The sequence below is a fragment of the Elgaria multicarinata genome, chromosome 4, assembly GCF_023053635.1.
Source record: "Elgaria multicarinata webbii isolate HBS135686 ecotype San Diego chromosome 4, rElgMul1.1.pri, whole genome shotgun sequence".
In the NCBI taxonomy this organism is placed as follows: Eukaryota; Metazoa; Chordata; class Lepidosauria; order Squamata; family Anguidae; genus Elgaria; species Elgaria multicarinata.
Window position 1 is genome coordinate 22265369 of NC_086174.1, and position 16358 is coordinate 22281726.

Below are 16358 nucleotides of genomic sequence, written 5' to 3' on the forward strand. Positions count from 1 at the left end.
GCTGCTTTCTGCTGAAGCAAGTTGTGCGGACATTTGGGGGGGGGGACACCTGCAGAACTTGCCTACCAGAAGCAAGGTGAGATGAGCAGCCACCTGTGGAACTCACTACCACAAGATGTAGTGATGGCCAACAATCTGGATGGCTTCAAAGGGGGGTTGGATAAATTCCTGGAGGCAAAGGCAATCAATGGCTACTAGCCCTGATGGTTGTGTGCTATCTCCAGTATTCAAGGCAGTAAGCCTGTGTGCACCAGTTGATGGGGAACGTGGGTGGGAGGATGCTGTGGCACCATGTCCTACTTGTTCATCCCTGGCCGGTTGGCCACTGTGTGAACAGAGTGCTGGATTAGATGGACCCTTGGTCTGATCCAGCAGGGCACTTCTCATGTTCTTATGTTATCTTTTCACACCGCCTTCATCATCTAAAAAAATAAATCTGCCTCTACCGTTCAAGATTGGCAGGGAATTACTGAGAAAGACCTCTGCTGGAAAAGAATTCAGGAGGGTTAACACTCCGCTGGAGAAGGATCAAACCTGCATCCCTATCAACTGATAGTTATCGATGGATCTGGTGCAGAACCGACCCTCTCAACCTGCAGAGAAGTTTGTGCCCAGTTTTACTGGATTATCCTTAGCAGTTTTTCAACCTCCCAATCTGTGTGATTTATTTTTTTAAAAAAAAATCTTATGTAAAAATTAATTGAAGGTTTTCAACACATGTTTCCTGCAGCTCTCTGATGTGCAGCTGGTCCATGTCATCACATTTCCCCAGCCTGCACCAAGAGGCACAGCTCTCTTGGGTGGATAATGGATTGACGACTGAGAGCTTGACGCGAACATTCTTCCATTAAGATGCAAAGCCGCAGCGCACTGGGCTCCATGCGGAGAATAAGGCTGCATCAAATTATAATTCTGAAAAGAGCAGAGAATGTGGAATGCTTCTTGCTGGTGCAAGTTGTGTTGCAACTTCTGTCTGGCGCACATGCCTATAAATGCATATGCATGTACACTAAGGCAACATGCAGCACACAGCCTGCCATTTCACATGGGGGAATAGTTTGAAGTGTCAAATGCATACTGTAGGACATTTATGTGTTGTTCAGGTGTTATTGTATTACTACGGATTGGACCCAAAGTTAGTTATGCAGAGAGTAGATCAGGGATGCAAAACATCTTTCAATCCAAGGGTTGAATTCCATATTGGAGAAGCTCTCAGGGGCTGTATTTCAATGGTGGGTGGAGCCAAAGGGGAAGGGGTGGGGCCAAAGGAGCATAGCCCAAAATGACAGCATATTTTATCTTAGAGCTTTTACTGCCAGCAACTAAGTCTTAGGAGAGGTATTTCAGCCTTTTAGAATTGGGATGGAGGGGTGCTTCCCAAAAGCTGGGGACCGCCACCACACACTCAGTGGCAGGTATCTGGGGAACACTAGAGGGCTGGATTGGGATACCAGGTGGGGTGGATTTCTGCATCCCTGGAGTAGATCCATTGAAATAAACTGACATTAAGTTGGTCATCTCTAACTTGACCCATTGATTTCAAAGGGTCTATATACATGTCTAAGTCAGGATCTAACCTTACATCTTTAACCAAATGGACAAACCCCTGTTTCGCTCTTAAATCAGTGGAGAACAGGCTGGCAGACAGAGTAGAGCGTCACCAATATGTAATGGTGGAGATGCTCAAGCAGTTCTCTTTGCTGTGAAAATAGGAGTGTGACAAGCGAGTCCCTATTTTCAGCTATGGAACGTTGGAGGGTATATACAGTGATGCAACCTTTCTCCAGCAAACTCTTCCTTTCCTAAGCATCCGTTGATGGTGTCTGTTAAACTCTTCAGTCTGGGATTCTTTGACCCATATAATCAGAAAGGCTTTTTCTCTGGTGCTCTTTGCACAAATGGAAAAGACTGGTTAGTAGCTTCTGAAGAAATAAGATAAATGCAACAGTTCCACTTACATTACCAAATGTTTTGTCTGCTGCTGTCATGCGAGCTGTTGAGTCTATGCTGCAGGTTCTAGGGAACCACCGTTACGTTTTGAACAATTGCCTATTTTATTTCTTCCTCAGCTGCTACGCTGTCAGTTACAGGATTTTAGCACTGTTCTCTTTTCTTGCAGCCAGCCACACCAAGGGAGAACCTGTTTGTCAAAGAAATATTTTCTCTCTCATATCTTCCAGATGCATTAACCTTCTCCCCACACACACAGATTAACCTCTACAATCTTCTTAATTAGTTTCTTTCAATCGCTTCTCATTTTCTTGCTCTTCTGCAGAGAGAATTTGGGCGCTTCCACACAAGACTTTTATTGTGCAATCGCAGTGCCTCATTCATGGATTTTTACAGGGATTCCAGACAATGGCATCTTCCGTTTGTAATTCTCCTGTGCTTTCCTACCACTACCATCTTTTCTTTTCCTGCCAGAAACAATCTGTTAAAGATGAAAACGCACAATAGCTGTAGAATGTCTTTCAGTCAGTAAGAATATAAGAACTGTGCTAGATCAAAGCAAAATGCTTTCTAGCCCAGCATTCTGTTTGCGCAGCGAACAACCAGATGCCAGATTATGGGAAGCCAACAAGGAGATGAGCACATTTATAGCACCCTCCTACTTGAAGGCAGAGGCAACTAGATTGCATAGACATGGAAGGCAAGGCCCCTCTCCTATTCAGACCAACCAGAGAGCTCTACTTGCAAGAAGAACACATGATGCATGCTTGGGTTCCTCTGAATCATTGTCCTCTCTCTTCTTTGCCTGTCTTAGAACTAAGGAAGATGTTCTAAGCATGTGTGGTCATTGCTCATAGTCAATACATTTCCCGATAGTCCTAATACAGTTGGTATTCATTCATGCAGGCAGTGAATGAGGCAAACCATCCCAATGGATTGCTATGCTTCATTACCCCATATGGTCTTGATCCAGCTCCACAGAGCCAATCAGCACCCCATTTTTCATGGGGAAATGGGGCATCCAGAATGGGCACCATGACCAATCACACACCCTATATTTGTAAAAAAGATGACCTCCACTTAATCCAGCCTGCCAGGCTCTCCAGTGCTCTTATCTCTGGTCGATGATTGGAGATAAGAGCACAGTTTTCCTGCTTGGCACTGGAGAGCCTTTCTTGTGTGCTACGTGGGGGTGCCCTGTCTTATCTCCAATCAGTTATTCAAGCCTTTTCACTGCAGAGCACTGAAGAGGATTTTGCAACCCAGACCTCTCCACAGCTCAGCTGAGATGTGGAGAAGTCTCAGTCATCATCCACAGTAGATAACCATGGGGATAAGCTCAGTTGTGGAGAGGTCCCACTCTTTATTCCATGGTGATGTGCTGGGCTGGGAGGTTTAAACTGCCTTGGGAGTGATATTTGACTATTAAGCCAGGTTAAGGTTGTCACGTAGAAATGTCTTATTAAAGCATCATTGACCATTGCTTTATGAGGGGAGAAGGTGATACCCTACAACGGGGTGGCAAAAGGTAGAAACCTCTGGCCAATGGCCAGGAATGCCGAGAATTGAAGTACAAAACATCTGGAGACCTACTTCCTGCACACCTCTGTCCTAGGACAGCCTTTCCCAACCTGATGTTTTGGACTACCACTCACAGAATTCCTGATCATTGGCTTTCCTGGCTGGGGCTGATGGGAGCTGAAGTCCCAAACTTTTGGAGGGGTTCAGGTTAAGGAATTCTGCCATAGGGTAGATGTTGGCCCTCCGGATGTTGCTGGACCAAAACTCCCTCGTCCCTCAGCATTGACCATGCTGGCTGGGGCTGAAGGAAGTTGGAGTCATACATGTGGAGGTCCACAGCTTTCCTAGCCCTGCGTTGCATGCAGAAGGATGCAAATTCAGCCTTGGCATTTTCACTTGAAAGTACCTGAAGAAGCAGAACTGGGAATAACCTCTCCCTGAGACCCCAAAGAGCATTTGTGAACCAGAGCAAGCAGTACCGGGCTGGATCAACCATTAAAGAATAAAGGGGTGGCCAGCGGAATACAAAGACAGTGCAACCCCCACTGACAAAGACCCCCGCATTGGCAGTGACAGAATGAACCAGATCTCCAGTTCATTTGCAGCTCTCTTGTGATCCCGACATAAGCCAATGCAGGAAACTGAGATTCTGGCACAGATATTGCAAACGTATCCAGAGCCAGAGGTTGTCAAGTGAGCTTCCTTTCTACTTGTAAAAAAAACAAAAAACTATTCGGATGTGGCTTGCCTCTTTGAAAAAAAAACACTGTCAAGAGTGCCACATTTTAGGTGCGGTAGCTCAGTTTTGAGTTGTAACCCCACCCCGCCAGGTCCAAGATCTTCTAAGGTATTGGAAGTTTGGTTGACTTTGAGATTGCTGTCCGTATCATTAATTGCTTGTCTTTTGGGTGATGACTGCGTTTAGCAGGCCATCGCATGGCAAAATCCCGGAAATGGAAGGGAGGGTTTAACTTTCCCTACATAGATCCTAGCACCTTCTCATGTTGAATTAACAGCTCACTGTCACCTTACGGCCAACCCAAACTCTAGTTCGTGCTCTACCACACTGAACTACAGCCCCTACCCTAAACTTGTAACAAACTTGTAAATAAAACCTGTGTACCCTGTAAACCAGGGGTGTGGAACCTCTTTCAGCCCGAGGGCCGAATTAATTTCAGGGAAGCTCTTGGGGGCTGCATTTCAATTGTGGGTGGGGCCAAAGACAAAGTGGGTGGAGCCAATATAGAAAAACGACCAGCACTAGGCTGTAAATAAAGCAGGTTAGTTACCAACACCTGTGTGGAGTCTGAATTCAATAGTTAAGGCTCAATAGACAAAATACTGATGATTTATAGAGGGAGGGGGCAGATAATACACAACATTACTTATACAGCTTGCAGAATTCAGCTTTTCTTAGGTCAGAATTTGGGTTGTCTTAAGTGCAAAGGATGCACAGTCCCCGAAGCAGAATTAGCGGGAGGGTATTTGGACATTAATACCGATCATAGCCCTGTGTGAAGCCCAAAGCAAAGCAAGATCTTGCCCAGCCTACAGAACATGCTGCTGATCAGCCTTTGTTCTGGTTTCTTGTAATCACAGCCTACAGCAAGGTTTCCTGCAGAACTTACAATTCCTACACTGAACCTCTACAGTCGGTATTACTGATCACTGTTAAATAAACCATGCCAGACTGTGAATCCCACTAGGAACATTTGGATGAAAAGGAAGGAAGCCAAAGCAAGGTTGTTGTTGTGTGTGTTTTATTGAAAGTGACAGGATTTTTCTCACCAGTTTTCTACTCTAAACACAACAAACTGGACCTGAGCCAGACAGAAGTATCTCTCTTGGAGATATACATCTTAGAGCTGAGTGGAAGAGAAATCAAAAGATGGAAGAGAATCCACCACATCCCTATTAAAGCTAAGTTGTCCCCAGAAGATATGTGCAGTGCTGTAAAGACACTTAGAATACTGTGTACAGTTCTGGTCACCACACCTAAAAAAGGATATTATAGAGCTGGAAAAAGTGTAGAAAAGGGCAACTAAAATGATCAAGGGGCTGGAGCATCTCCCCAAGGAGGGAAGGTTACATCACCTGGGATTGTTTAGCTGTGAAAAAGGAGGCTCAGGGGAGACATGATAGAGGTGTACAAAATTATGCATGGGATGGAGAATGTGGTTAGGGAGACATTTTTCTCCCTCTCTCAAAATACTAGAACCCAATGGAGTCCTCCCATGAAGCTGATTGGTGGGAGATCCAGGACAAATAAGAGGAAGTATTTCTTCACACAGCGTATAGTTAAATTATGGAGCTCACTACCACAAGATGTAGTGATGGCCAACAATTTGGATGGCTTTAAAAGGAGGTTGGATGAATTCCTGGAGGCAAAGGCAATCAATGGCTACTAGCCCTGATGGTTGTGTGCTCTCTCCAGTGTTCGAGGCAGTAAGCCTGTGTGCACCAGTTGCTGGGGAACATGGGTGGGAGGGTGCTGTTGCAGCATGTCCTGCTTGTTCATCCCTGGCCGATGGCTGGTTGGCCACTGTGTGAACAGAGTGCTGGACTAGATGGACCCTTGGTCTGATCCAGCATGGCACTGCTTATGTTCTGAGGACTGAATGCCACAGGTGTGATTAACTGGCCTGGGTTCCCCAAAAACAATAGTGAAAGGAGGAACCCAAACCTTTACTTATTGCTGCTTCCAAGTGGATTTAGGAAACGCAGCCAATTAAGCCCACATGCACCTTTCATCCACAATCGCCAGCCCTAGCATTAGGTGAGGTGAGTCAGCCGAACTTAGGATAGCACATTTAAAGGCACCACGAAAGGGCAGCAAACAGAATGTACTATTCTTTTCTTCTTCATTTGTACCATTGTGGGAGGGTACCATTTGGATCATCTGCCACGTGTACAAAAATGTCTTGGGCCATTTCTGGCAGCCTATGCACATTTTGCCATTTTAATTTGGGACCGTTTTTTTACCTGTGTTCAAAAAGGTTCGAATTGACCTTTGGATGTGACAGTTCTGCACCACTAGCTGAACATGGAAATTGATTACTCCATTAGTCTGGCTTGCTGGTACCAATTCCAAAGTCATCCTTTGAATGAACTGGCATAGATGGGTTTGTAATCAGCCTCAGCCACAAACCCACCAGGATGCCTTTGGCAAGTCACTTTTCATGGGTCCTCACGTCTGCCAATAAGAAATTCGGGGACTGGAAGTCTAGGAGCGTCATCACAAGGAAGGAAATCACGTTTGCTTACCGTTGCTTCTCTGCCCGCACGTTTGTCCCTCGTTATAAACAACGTGTATGCGGCCCATTCAGTGGGCCGTTTTGATCCTGTCGCTTCTCCTGCACACAACAAGTTCCATCTTTAAACATAAGTCAGACTTACTGGGGTGCTCTTTTGTGGTGCGAAAAAGGCTAGAATGGGTGGGAGGCAGACGATGTTGTGAGAGGGACCCACGAAAATCCGTGAGTGCCCAGCAACGAGCATGCAATAAAACACTCATCTGATGGAGCTCTAGCTAAGCGAAAAAAATCAGTGGAAACACTCAAGGTGTTATGAGAGATGCTCTGAGCACCCCACAACAAGTTCACCTGTACCTCCTCTGGGCAGCTCTACTCAGCTTCCGCTCCCCATCTGCCATAGAAGGATAATCATCTTCACCAACTTTACAAGGTGGTTGTAAGGAATATGGAGATAGCGTAACGGAAATGCTTTTCTAGCCCTGTAAAAAGCTCTAGGTCTTTACTAAGGTTAGGATCCAACGGTGCGCTACCACTGGTGCCATTGACGTTGTGCTATCCGACACCAATGCTTACACAACGGCCATAGTGCTTGCTAGTGCAGCGGTTTCCCCAAGAAACTCATTGCGCTAGCAAAGGGCCATTGATATTGCATAAGAGTTGATCTCCACTCGCTCAACCTCAATAGCATTAGTGGTTGCACATTGTTTGGATTCTTCTCTAAGGGTGCAATCCTGTGCATGTCTAGAGAGAGAAAAAGGCCTACAACTCCCAGCATGCCCCAGCCAGTATGGCTGGCTGGGCATGCTGGGAGTTGTAGGCCTTTTTTCTGTCTAAACCTGCATAGGATCGCACCTTTAATATACCCTTCAGCTTTTTGCTGGGAGAATCCCACATCGCCAGTTCTTAAGGGGCCTCAATGCCATCATGTCACAGTCGTCAACCACATCAGTGGGATTAGAGGAAGGAAAACGATGATAACCCTCTTCCACTAGCAGCAACCCCCCCAACCCCAATTCCCTGCTGAGATGACACGATGGTTTTAAAGAGCCAGGCTTCTCTTTATTGCTTCCCCTATCAGATTACAGACAGGCTGTGTTGTTGGTTTGGGGGCTGGGGGGGAGGAGGCTATTTTTAGAAGCCTGCTTTCTAAAAATAGTTCCGAGATGTTTAGAATTGCGTCACAAGAGGTAATTTTATCCCCTGTTTGGCCTAATGGGCCCCCTTCTCTACCCCCCTTCCTCCCCAGAAGGGGGTGAATACAAAAGGAGGGAGAGTGTGAGGATGAGGGGTCAGCCAGTTCAGACACAGGCAGAGAGGAGCAAAGAGGTAAGAGATCTTTTAAAGGGTTAGGGGTCGGGTGTCAGATCTGAACATCACTGGCGTCTTGTCTTTTTCTTCCTCCTCTTCCTCCTGCTTAATAATAATAATAATAATAATAATAATAATAATAATAATAATAATAATAATTTCCAGCCCAAAGGAGGTAACAAATGCAGCTGTTTTGCAGCAGTGATCCTGCTGGGGCTTAGAAAAAATGTATTGAGCTGGGTGATAACCATGTTTCTAGCTACTGCCCTGCTCAGTGACTGTTTGTATCCCTCTAACACCACAGCAACTCAGTCCCAGCAGTACCACCCAGTGGCCAGTGGGAGACATTGAAGTGTAGGGAAGGGTGGCCAGCTACAAAAGAGGGCAGGGCTCCTGCAGCTTTAATTGTTGTGATGGTGAAGAGGGAATTTCTCCAGGTGCTGCATGCATACAAAATGACACCTGCTGAAATTCCCTTTTCTATGCAATGGTTAAAGATACAGGAGCCCTGTCTTTCATTCCATATGGTCACCCTAGGTACGGTGCATTCATCAGGCCACTTGCAAGGAGGATCTGAGTGGAATCCAGCGATCACCCAGCCGTCGAAATCCAGATGCACGGAAGGATCAGGCCACAGTGGTTGACCTTTCCATCCACACAGAAGGCAGGGAGCAGAGCAGGACAAGTGCAGGCTGTCGCGCCAATCTAGTCATCCTGCTGATGAGTGCAGGCTGTTGGCTCTACGTAGTCCAGCGTTCCTCCAGATATGATGGTCTAAATCACCCATCATCTGCAGCTAACCTGGGCATTGACCATACTGATTGGGGATAATGGTAGCTGTAATCCTATGAGAGGCTGCTGTAGGTGGGAGGGTGCTGTTGTACCCGTGTCCTGCTTGTGGGTTCCTGGTCAACAGCTCCTTGGCCACTGTGTGAATAAAGAGCTGGACTAAATAGACCCTTGGTCTGATCCAGCAGGGCTCTTCTTAAGTTCTTATGTTCTTAGTCCATGTGCTGCTAGATTGTGGGCCATGCTTAAATCCTGAACGAAGAGACCCCGAGACGTTGTACCCTTCGTCCATGGAAGCTCTTACTCCCTAATCCCAGTTATTTCAGAATTGCCTATGGCTACTCGGTGGGAGAGGAAAGAAAAGGAAAGGCACTTTGGACATACTAAAAAATGCTCTCTATCATCTCTTCACATGTTCCATGTGGTTGATCTCTGGCACTTGAAAGAGATTTTGCAGCTGAGCCTGAGCACAGATTAGTCTCTATCAGTGCTGGAGTGTTCCCTTGTCGCTAGGATTTCCAGATACATTTATTGATTTATACAGCAACATAGGAAGCTGCCTTACACTAAATCAGACTGTTAGTCCATCTAGTCCAATATTGTCAACACTGACTGGCAGCGGCTCCCAGGGACACTAGCAGGATTTTTTCCTGCCCTACCTGGAGATGGCGAGGATTGAACCGGGGACCTTCTGCATGCAAAGCATTTGCACTGCCACTGAGCTATGACCCACTTGTAATATATCCCTTAAGTATATCCCTTATCTTCATGTTCCTTCTTCCCACACACTCCAGAGCACGCTACTCAATGTCCATTTGTTCAGATTGCCCATCTCCAAAGGGCCCCCTCTGTCTTCAAAATATTTTCATGATGGCAGCAAGAGCAAATATGATCAGGGCTAGAAAAATCTGACGCCTCTAAAACATCAAAGCTGAGGCACCTAAGGATTCTGTCCATTTCCTATTCATCCCTATACAGGGCAGGCCTCTAAAAAATTGATGTTGGCTATTGAAACTTTGATGCTGGCTACTGAAATTTTAATGCTAGTATCATGCCGTAGCAGAGGTAGAGGTTATATGCTGGATGTGAACCACCCAGAGAGCTCCGGCTATTGGGCGGTATAGAAATGTAATAAATAAATAAATAAATAAATAAATAAATAAAAGTTAAAAAAAATCAATTCAGATTCCTAAATGAGGCAGAGGTGGTGCTTCTGGAAAAATGTCCCTATCTTTACTGAAGATTTATACCAGCCTTTCCGAATCTGATGCCTTGCAGATGTGTCCAACAATATCTGGAGAGGCACCAGGTCAGTTCAGCCTAATTTACACAAAATACAAAAGTAGTCGGAGTATGCATATTGATGGTTATATTAAATCCTGGGACAATAAATAATAATGCATGTTTAGACAGAACATTGTACGTACGTTTAGACAGAAAAAAGTCCTAAAACTGCCAGCATTCCCCAGACAGCGATGCTGGTTGGAGACAGCTGAAAGTTGTAATAAGATGTACATATGGTGCAATCCTATGCATGTCCTACAGCTAGCTCTAAGGGTGCTTTCAGATGAAGGGCTTCTAGCAGTACCTACAGTGGAGGATGGTGGATCCAATTTCAGTGGGGCTGTAAACCCATTCTGGGTTTCAGTCAGAATTAGCCAGAACTCTAAAAGATCTGTCCAAAGTGCTGAACCCTACCCACAAAAGAGGTCTGGCAGCTTGGAGAGCTCCTTTAGAGTTTTGGCTGTTTCTGCCCGAAACCCAGAATGGATTCGCAACCCTGCCAAATTTGGAGCTACCAGCCCCCACTAATTATCTACAACAGGAATGGGCAGCTTCAGACTCTGTGTGTGTGTGTGTGTGTGTAATTTCTGCTCCCTGGAATCCATCAGGATGGCTCCCCCACTGCCGACTGAATAGCTGCTGCCCAATTGCCATGTGCTTTGTTTTAAAGTGAAAAATGCAGCTTTGCCCCCCCCCCCCGCCAAACATTGTTGGAATTTGATAGCAATTCAGTGGTGCAGCAGAAACCATTTGGCAGAGGCGGGGGCCCAAGAACAAAGGATGGCACTCATGCAGCCCACATTTCTCAGCTATTCTGTCTTTCCTTTCTTAATGGATTAGTTGAGCAGGGCGAAAATATGGGAGGGTTACGAGAGGAAGAGTAGACATGGACACACCCCACCGTAAAATTCTGCGAATGAAGCAGCATGATGGTGAAATAAAGGCCTTGTCTGGAAGCACCCTAACATCATGTGATATATATCACATGATGTTAGGAGATTATATATTCAGTAAAAGGCACAACAGCTTGCTTTTTAAATGGGTGATATCTAGACACACACACCAAATTCCATGAAAGAGGATGGAAACCACCGTAAATGCATCACTTAAGAACATAAGAAGAGCCCTGCTGGGTCCATCTAGTCTAATGTTCCGTTCACACAGTGGCCACACGGGAAAGCCACAAGCAGACCACGGATGCAACAGCATCCTCCCGCTTGTGTTCCTCAACAATTGGTGTACAGAGGCACACTGCCTCCAATACTGGAAGTGATATATAAATCATCACGACTCATAGCCATTGATAGCCTTATCCTTCACTGGGAGTTGTATTTTGGATCATTTATATATTTAACTCTGCGACCCGGAAAAAAAAGTTGCACTGTGGAGTGCTCCAGTGCAGAGGGTTCCAGCCTGCCGACCATGCCCTTTCCCAGAATATTCCATTCCTTTCGCCCTTTCTTCCCCACTTCCATTCCCTACAATAGTCAGCTGGCATTTGGTCCCTACTGCTTGGTTCTCATTGTGCTGTTTTGGGGTCCTCCCCTTTAGTTATTTTTCTCTAAAGGTACATAGTACTACTGCAAACCTTTGGATCCCCCAGCCGTCTGAGACCTTCCTCTTGTGTATGACAGTGCTGTTTTGGCTATATAGTTCCCCATCAATGTCCCAAAAAGAGCATGGGGAGCTTCCTCCAACCTGGTGCCCTCCAGATGTGTTGGACTATAACTCCCAGCTGGGAATTGGAATCCAACATCTGGAGGGTGCCAGGATGGGGACGGCAGTTCTAAGGCACAAGTCCAACTGAAGTCAGTGACTTACTCCTGAGTAAACATCACTTGGAATTGCATATTTAAAAAACCCTCATGTACGATCATCATATGCTTGTCGGGGTTCATAGGCATTGTAGCCCAAAATAGATGTGAAGGCCACCAATTTGGATGGTTTTAAAAGGGGATTGGATAAGTTCCTGGCAGAGAAGGCTGTCAATGAGTACAAGTCCTGATGGCTATGTACTACCTCCAGTATCAGAGGCAAAGTAAGGCTGTATACACTAGTTACTGGGCAACATGGTTGGGAGGGTGCTGTTGCACCATATCCTGCTTGTGGGTCCCTGGTCGACAGCTAGTTGGCCACTGTGTGAACAGAGTGCTTGACCAGATGGATCCTTGGTCTGATCCAACAGGGCTTTCCTTATGTTCTTGTATTCTTATCTGGAGGGCACCAGGTTGGGGGGTGGGGGAAGACTGGGTTAGAACATCCCACTGGCACACAGGGCTTTGAAATCTTATTCCAACTTTGAACATCCCATCCTCAGTGTCTTTGCATCCCTTTGCAGAACCATGACCATCCTATGCGAAAGCTGCAGCAAGCCGGTCAGGACCGAGAGCTGCATCTCTAGATGCCCTACTGCTTCCTCTGTCTCCAGGCGGATGCTCAGGACCCCAAAGCCCTTCAGGTCAGAAACTACCTTGCTTGCTTTCCCTCTACACGAGAAGGTGTGTTTAAGAGGAGCCCCAACAGTCAGCTCTGGTTCATGTTCTTGGGGCAAAAACTCTCCTTAAGACAGCAGTGTGGAACCTCTTTCAACTTGAGGGCCAAATTCAATTTCTCAGAAGCTCTCAAAGGCCACATTTCAGTGGTAGGCAGGGCCAAAAGGACAAAAACAAGCCTATTTTAGCTCAAAGTTCTTATTGCCAGCAGTAACTATGCCTTAGGAGAGGCATTTCAACCTTTTACAGCTTCTCTACATTTATTTATTCTCAGCCTTGGATTACTGTTATTCAGCCTTGGACTACTGTTATTGCTTCTTTTAAATTTTGTTTTAACTGTTTTTATTTCTGTTTTTTATTTTCATTTTACATTGTACACCGCTCCGAAATTTTTCAATGGGGAGCGGTATATAAATATTCTAAATAAATAAATAAAATAAATAAATATTGTACGCTCATAATCGGCCAGTCAAGAAACTTTGCAGATCCTTTACATGACGCCGGCAATCTCCAGGACATCTCCCGCACCTTCCCCTGGTAATCTCACTTAAAAATAAAAAAAAACCAGAAATAATGGAGTATTTAAAATAATTGCGGGATTACTTCCACCACTAGATGACGCTCTTTCAATTACAAACCATATGGGTTGCTGTCAGTCGCCATCTAAACGAGTCTGTAGTGAACATGGAATTACCGAAGGGGAAAAAAAACCTGGTAAGGTTACAGTTTTTTTACTTAATGTAGAGACGCCCTTAGAATGGGAAGAAAATTGCACAAAAGCCAGGAAATCACCAAACAATTGGTGGTTCGGGGGAAAGGAGATGGGTCCATCTGGGGAACCCCAGGCCTTCTTTTCCCCACCCAAATGTTCCCCGATGTTTATATCAGCATAATGATGAAGTTAATCTAGAATAGCCTTCTGCAACCTGGTGCCCTCCAGATGTTTTGGACTTCGACTCCCATCAGCCTCAGCCAGCATGGCCAATGGTCAGGAACTGTTTTCCTTTAGAATTCATATTTATCAAATGTAAATTTAATGGAGCAATCAATCCAAACATACAATTCATCAAATAAAATGCATGGCTGCAATTCTCTGCACATGTATCTGGGATCACAGCCCACTGGATGCAGAGCAATGTACTGGAAAGTAAATATAGCATGCTTAGGACTGTGCTGGAAGAGACTCTCACTTCTAGACCAGTATCTTATGAGCTTTTCTACAGGAGGCTTTGTACTTGCCGTTTTACCAAGATTTCTGTTACTGAATTCTTTGCAGAAGTAAAATCAACTCCTTTACAAGTGTTTTTTGGGGGTGGGTGGGTTTCTTTCCCTTTCTTTCTTTATGTGGTGTTGTGGTATGGCGGAATTGCCCAACTACAGTAAGCTTTATTCCACCATTCACAAATAATAGCAGACTTTCCTTGTTAAGGAAAAAAAAAGCCCACTAAAGTGGTCGCAAAGCACTGGAGAGGCCCTGGAGGATGCCAATGTCATGTAAAAGATCTGCAAACTACTAAAAGTGAGGAATCAAGAGTGCACAGTAAAAGCCTCATGTAGAAACGCTCTATGTCTTACTGAGACTGGGATGATGCTGGGATTTCCTTGGTGGCCAGATTTTGATGCCCAGTGAGTAAACATGATCAGTTCATAACCAACATTTTTGAGTTAGCACAGCTGTTCCAAAGCATCTGCAAAACAATTGCTTTCTCTGTTGGGGCAGGGAGATGTGCTGGACTAGATGCCAGGAGAACCCAAGAGAGCAATTGGAATGGGTTCAGTCCATGCCAAGCCAGGCTTGCCACCTGTGGCTCTGAATCAGCTGGCCGGGGTTGGCTTGGTGTTGTTAACTGATGAATCACTGAGCTGGTAAATCTTTGCATGGCCAGACTCCAGGCTGAAGCTGTGAATCTGCCTGCCTGCCTAGGGTGATCATACGAACAGGAGGACAGGGGCCCTGTATCTTTAACAGCTGCATAGAAAAGGAAATTTCAGCAGGTGTCCTTTGTATGCAGGCAGCACCTGGTGGAATCCCCTCTTCATCACAACCGTTAAAGCTGCAGGAGCCCTGCCCTCTTGACCAGATACAAAAGAGCAACTCAGTCCCAGCAGTACCACCCAGTGGTCAGTGGGAGACATTGTAACCTAAGGGAGGGTGACCAGATACAAAAGAGGGCAGGGCTCCTGCAGCTTTAACTGTTGTGGGGTGGGTGGGGTGCCTTTTAAATATTATATATATATATATATATATATATATATATATATATATATATTAATTACAGCACCACGTGCCTTGATCGTGCAATATAATATAATATAATATAATATAATGGCACAATCCAGCTACTATTAAACACTTTTAGCTACCTAAACTTATGCATGTTTACTTCTATTTCCAGAGAGCTCACTGGGACTTAATTATAAAGAATCACCTTAAATTAACATAGTACGTCTTGACTAGTGGGTCAAAAGCATATTACATGCCAGACATTTTCAGGCTAAGCACAGGAAGAAGGTTTTGAGGGTATGTGATGTTATTGTACTGGGTCATGGGGGGAGTTTGTAGAACACTGGTATATTGTATAGGACTATGGATGGTGGGGTAATGTGTAAACTATCATAATATTATAATTAAAATGTAATACTTTGGTTGAGTACTTATTTTAATATATGGCTTTAAATACTCTAGGATCCATTGTTGATGGAGGATGGTTTCCAGAAATAGAAATATATACATAAATGTAAACAAATAGGCCTAGCCTCCCTTTTCCAAGTTTAGCTCCATGCCCCTCCCCCCTGGCAAAAAAATTGAGAAGTCCTCACTCATTTAGGCCTTTGAATGTTAATACCTGCCCTTTCAGTTGGGCTTTTGCTTGCAAAGCACATGTGCTCCTCCCGTCCCTTTGCCACCCAGAAGGCCAAAGCAATGCGTGCAAAAACCAAAAGGTTTTCCCCAGCACATTCCCCACTTCAAATACTCTCCTTCAGGGGAAACTATTGAACTTATTAATTTTTTAAAAAAGAACATCTATATGCTGGCTGAATCAATCTCCTCTGGTTTAGTCCAGAGGAAATGTGTGTTTTTTTCAAAGGCTGAGCAATGCAAAGTTCCATTCACATTTTCAGTACAGAAAAACTACCCTCTCTGCATTTCACTAGCATTTATTTCATGTCCTGGTTACTAAATTCCTTTGGAAGACAACTCCCTGTGAAATCCACGTTGAAACCGTAACATAGGATGCTCCTTCCTACGTGAGGATTTCTAACAGGGCAATCTCAAGCATGTTCACTCAGAAATGAGTCACTGACTTCAGTTGGACTTACGCCTTAGAACTGCCATCTCCAACCTGGTGCCCATCAGATGTGTTAGACTATGATACATCTGGAGGGAACCAGATGTGTTGTAGTTCAGAACATAAGAAGAGCCATGCTGGATTAGGGATCCATCTAGTCCAGCATTCTGTTCACACAATGGTCAACTAGCTGTCAACCAGGGACCCACAAGCAGGACACAGATGCAAGAGCACCTACCAGCCCATGTTCCCCAACAACTGGGGTGTATAGGCTTACTGCCTTGGATACTGGAGGTAGCACATAGCCATCAGGACTAGTAGCCATTGAAAGCCTTCTCCTCCAGGAATTTATCCAACCCCCTTTTTAAGCCATCCAAAATAGTGGCCATCACTACATCATGTTGTAGATAATTCTGGAGTTTAACTATTCATTGTTTGAAGAAGTATTTCCTTTTATCTGTCCTGAATCT

At 45.0% G+C, this 16358-nt stretch overlaps 1 protein-coding gene across 1 annotated transcript in view; it reads left to right on the plus strand.

Annotated features, from left to right (window-relative positions):
* The first annotated feature begins 12448 nt into the window (after nt 1-12448).
* LOC134397354 (neuronal PAS domain-containing protein 4-like) overlaps nt 12449-16358 on the plus strand; it is a 32187-nt gene continuing 28277 nt past the window's right edge. Inside the window, exon 1 of the mRNA XM_063123935.1 lies at nt 12449-12564. Within this exon, the coding sequence (XP_062980005.1) occupies nt 12449-12564 (116 nt within the window). The remainder of the gene's footprint in view (nt 12565-16358) is intronic.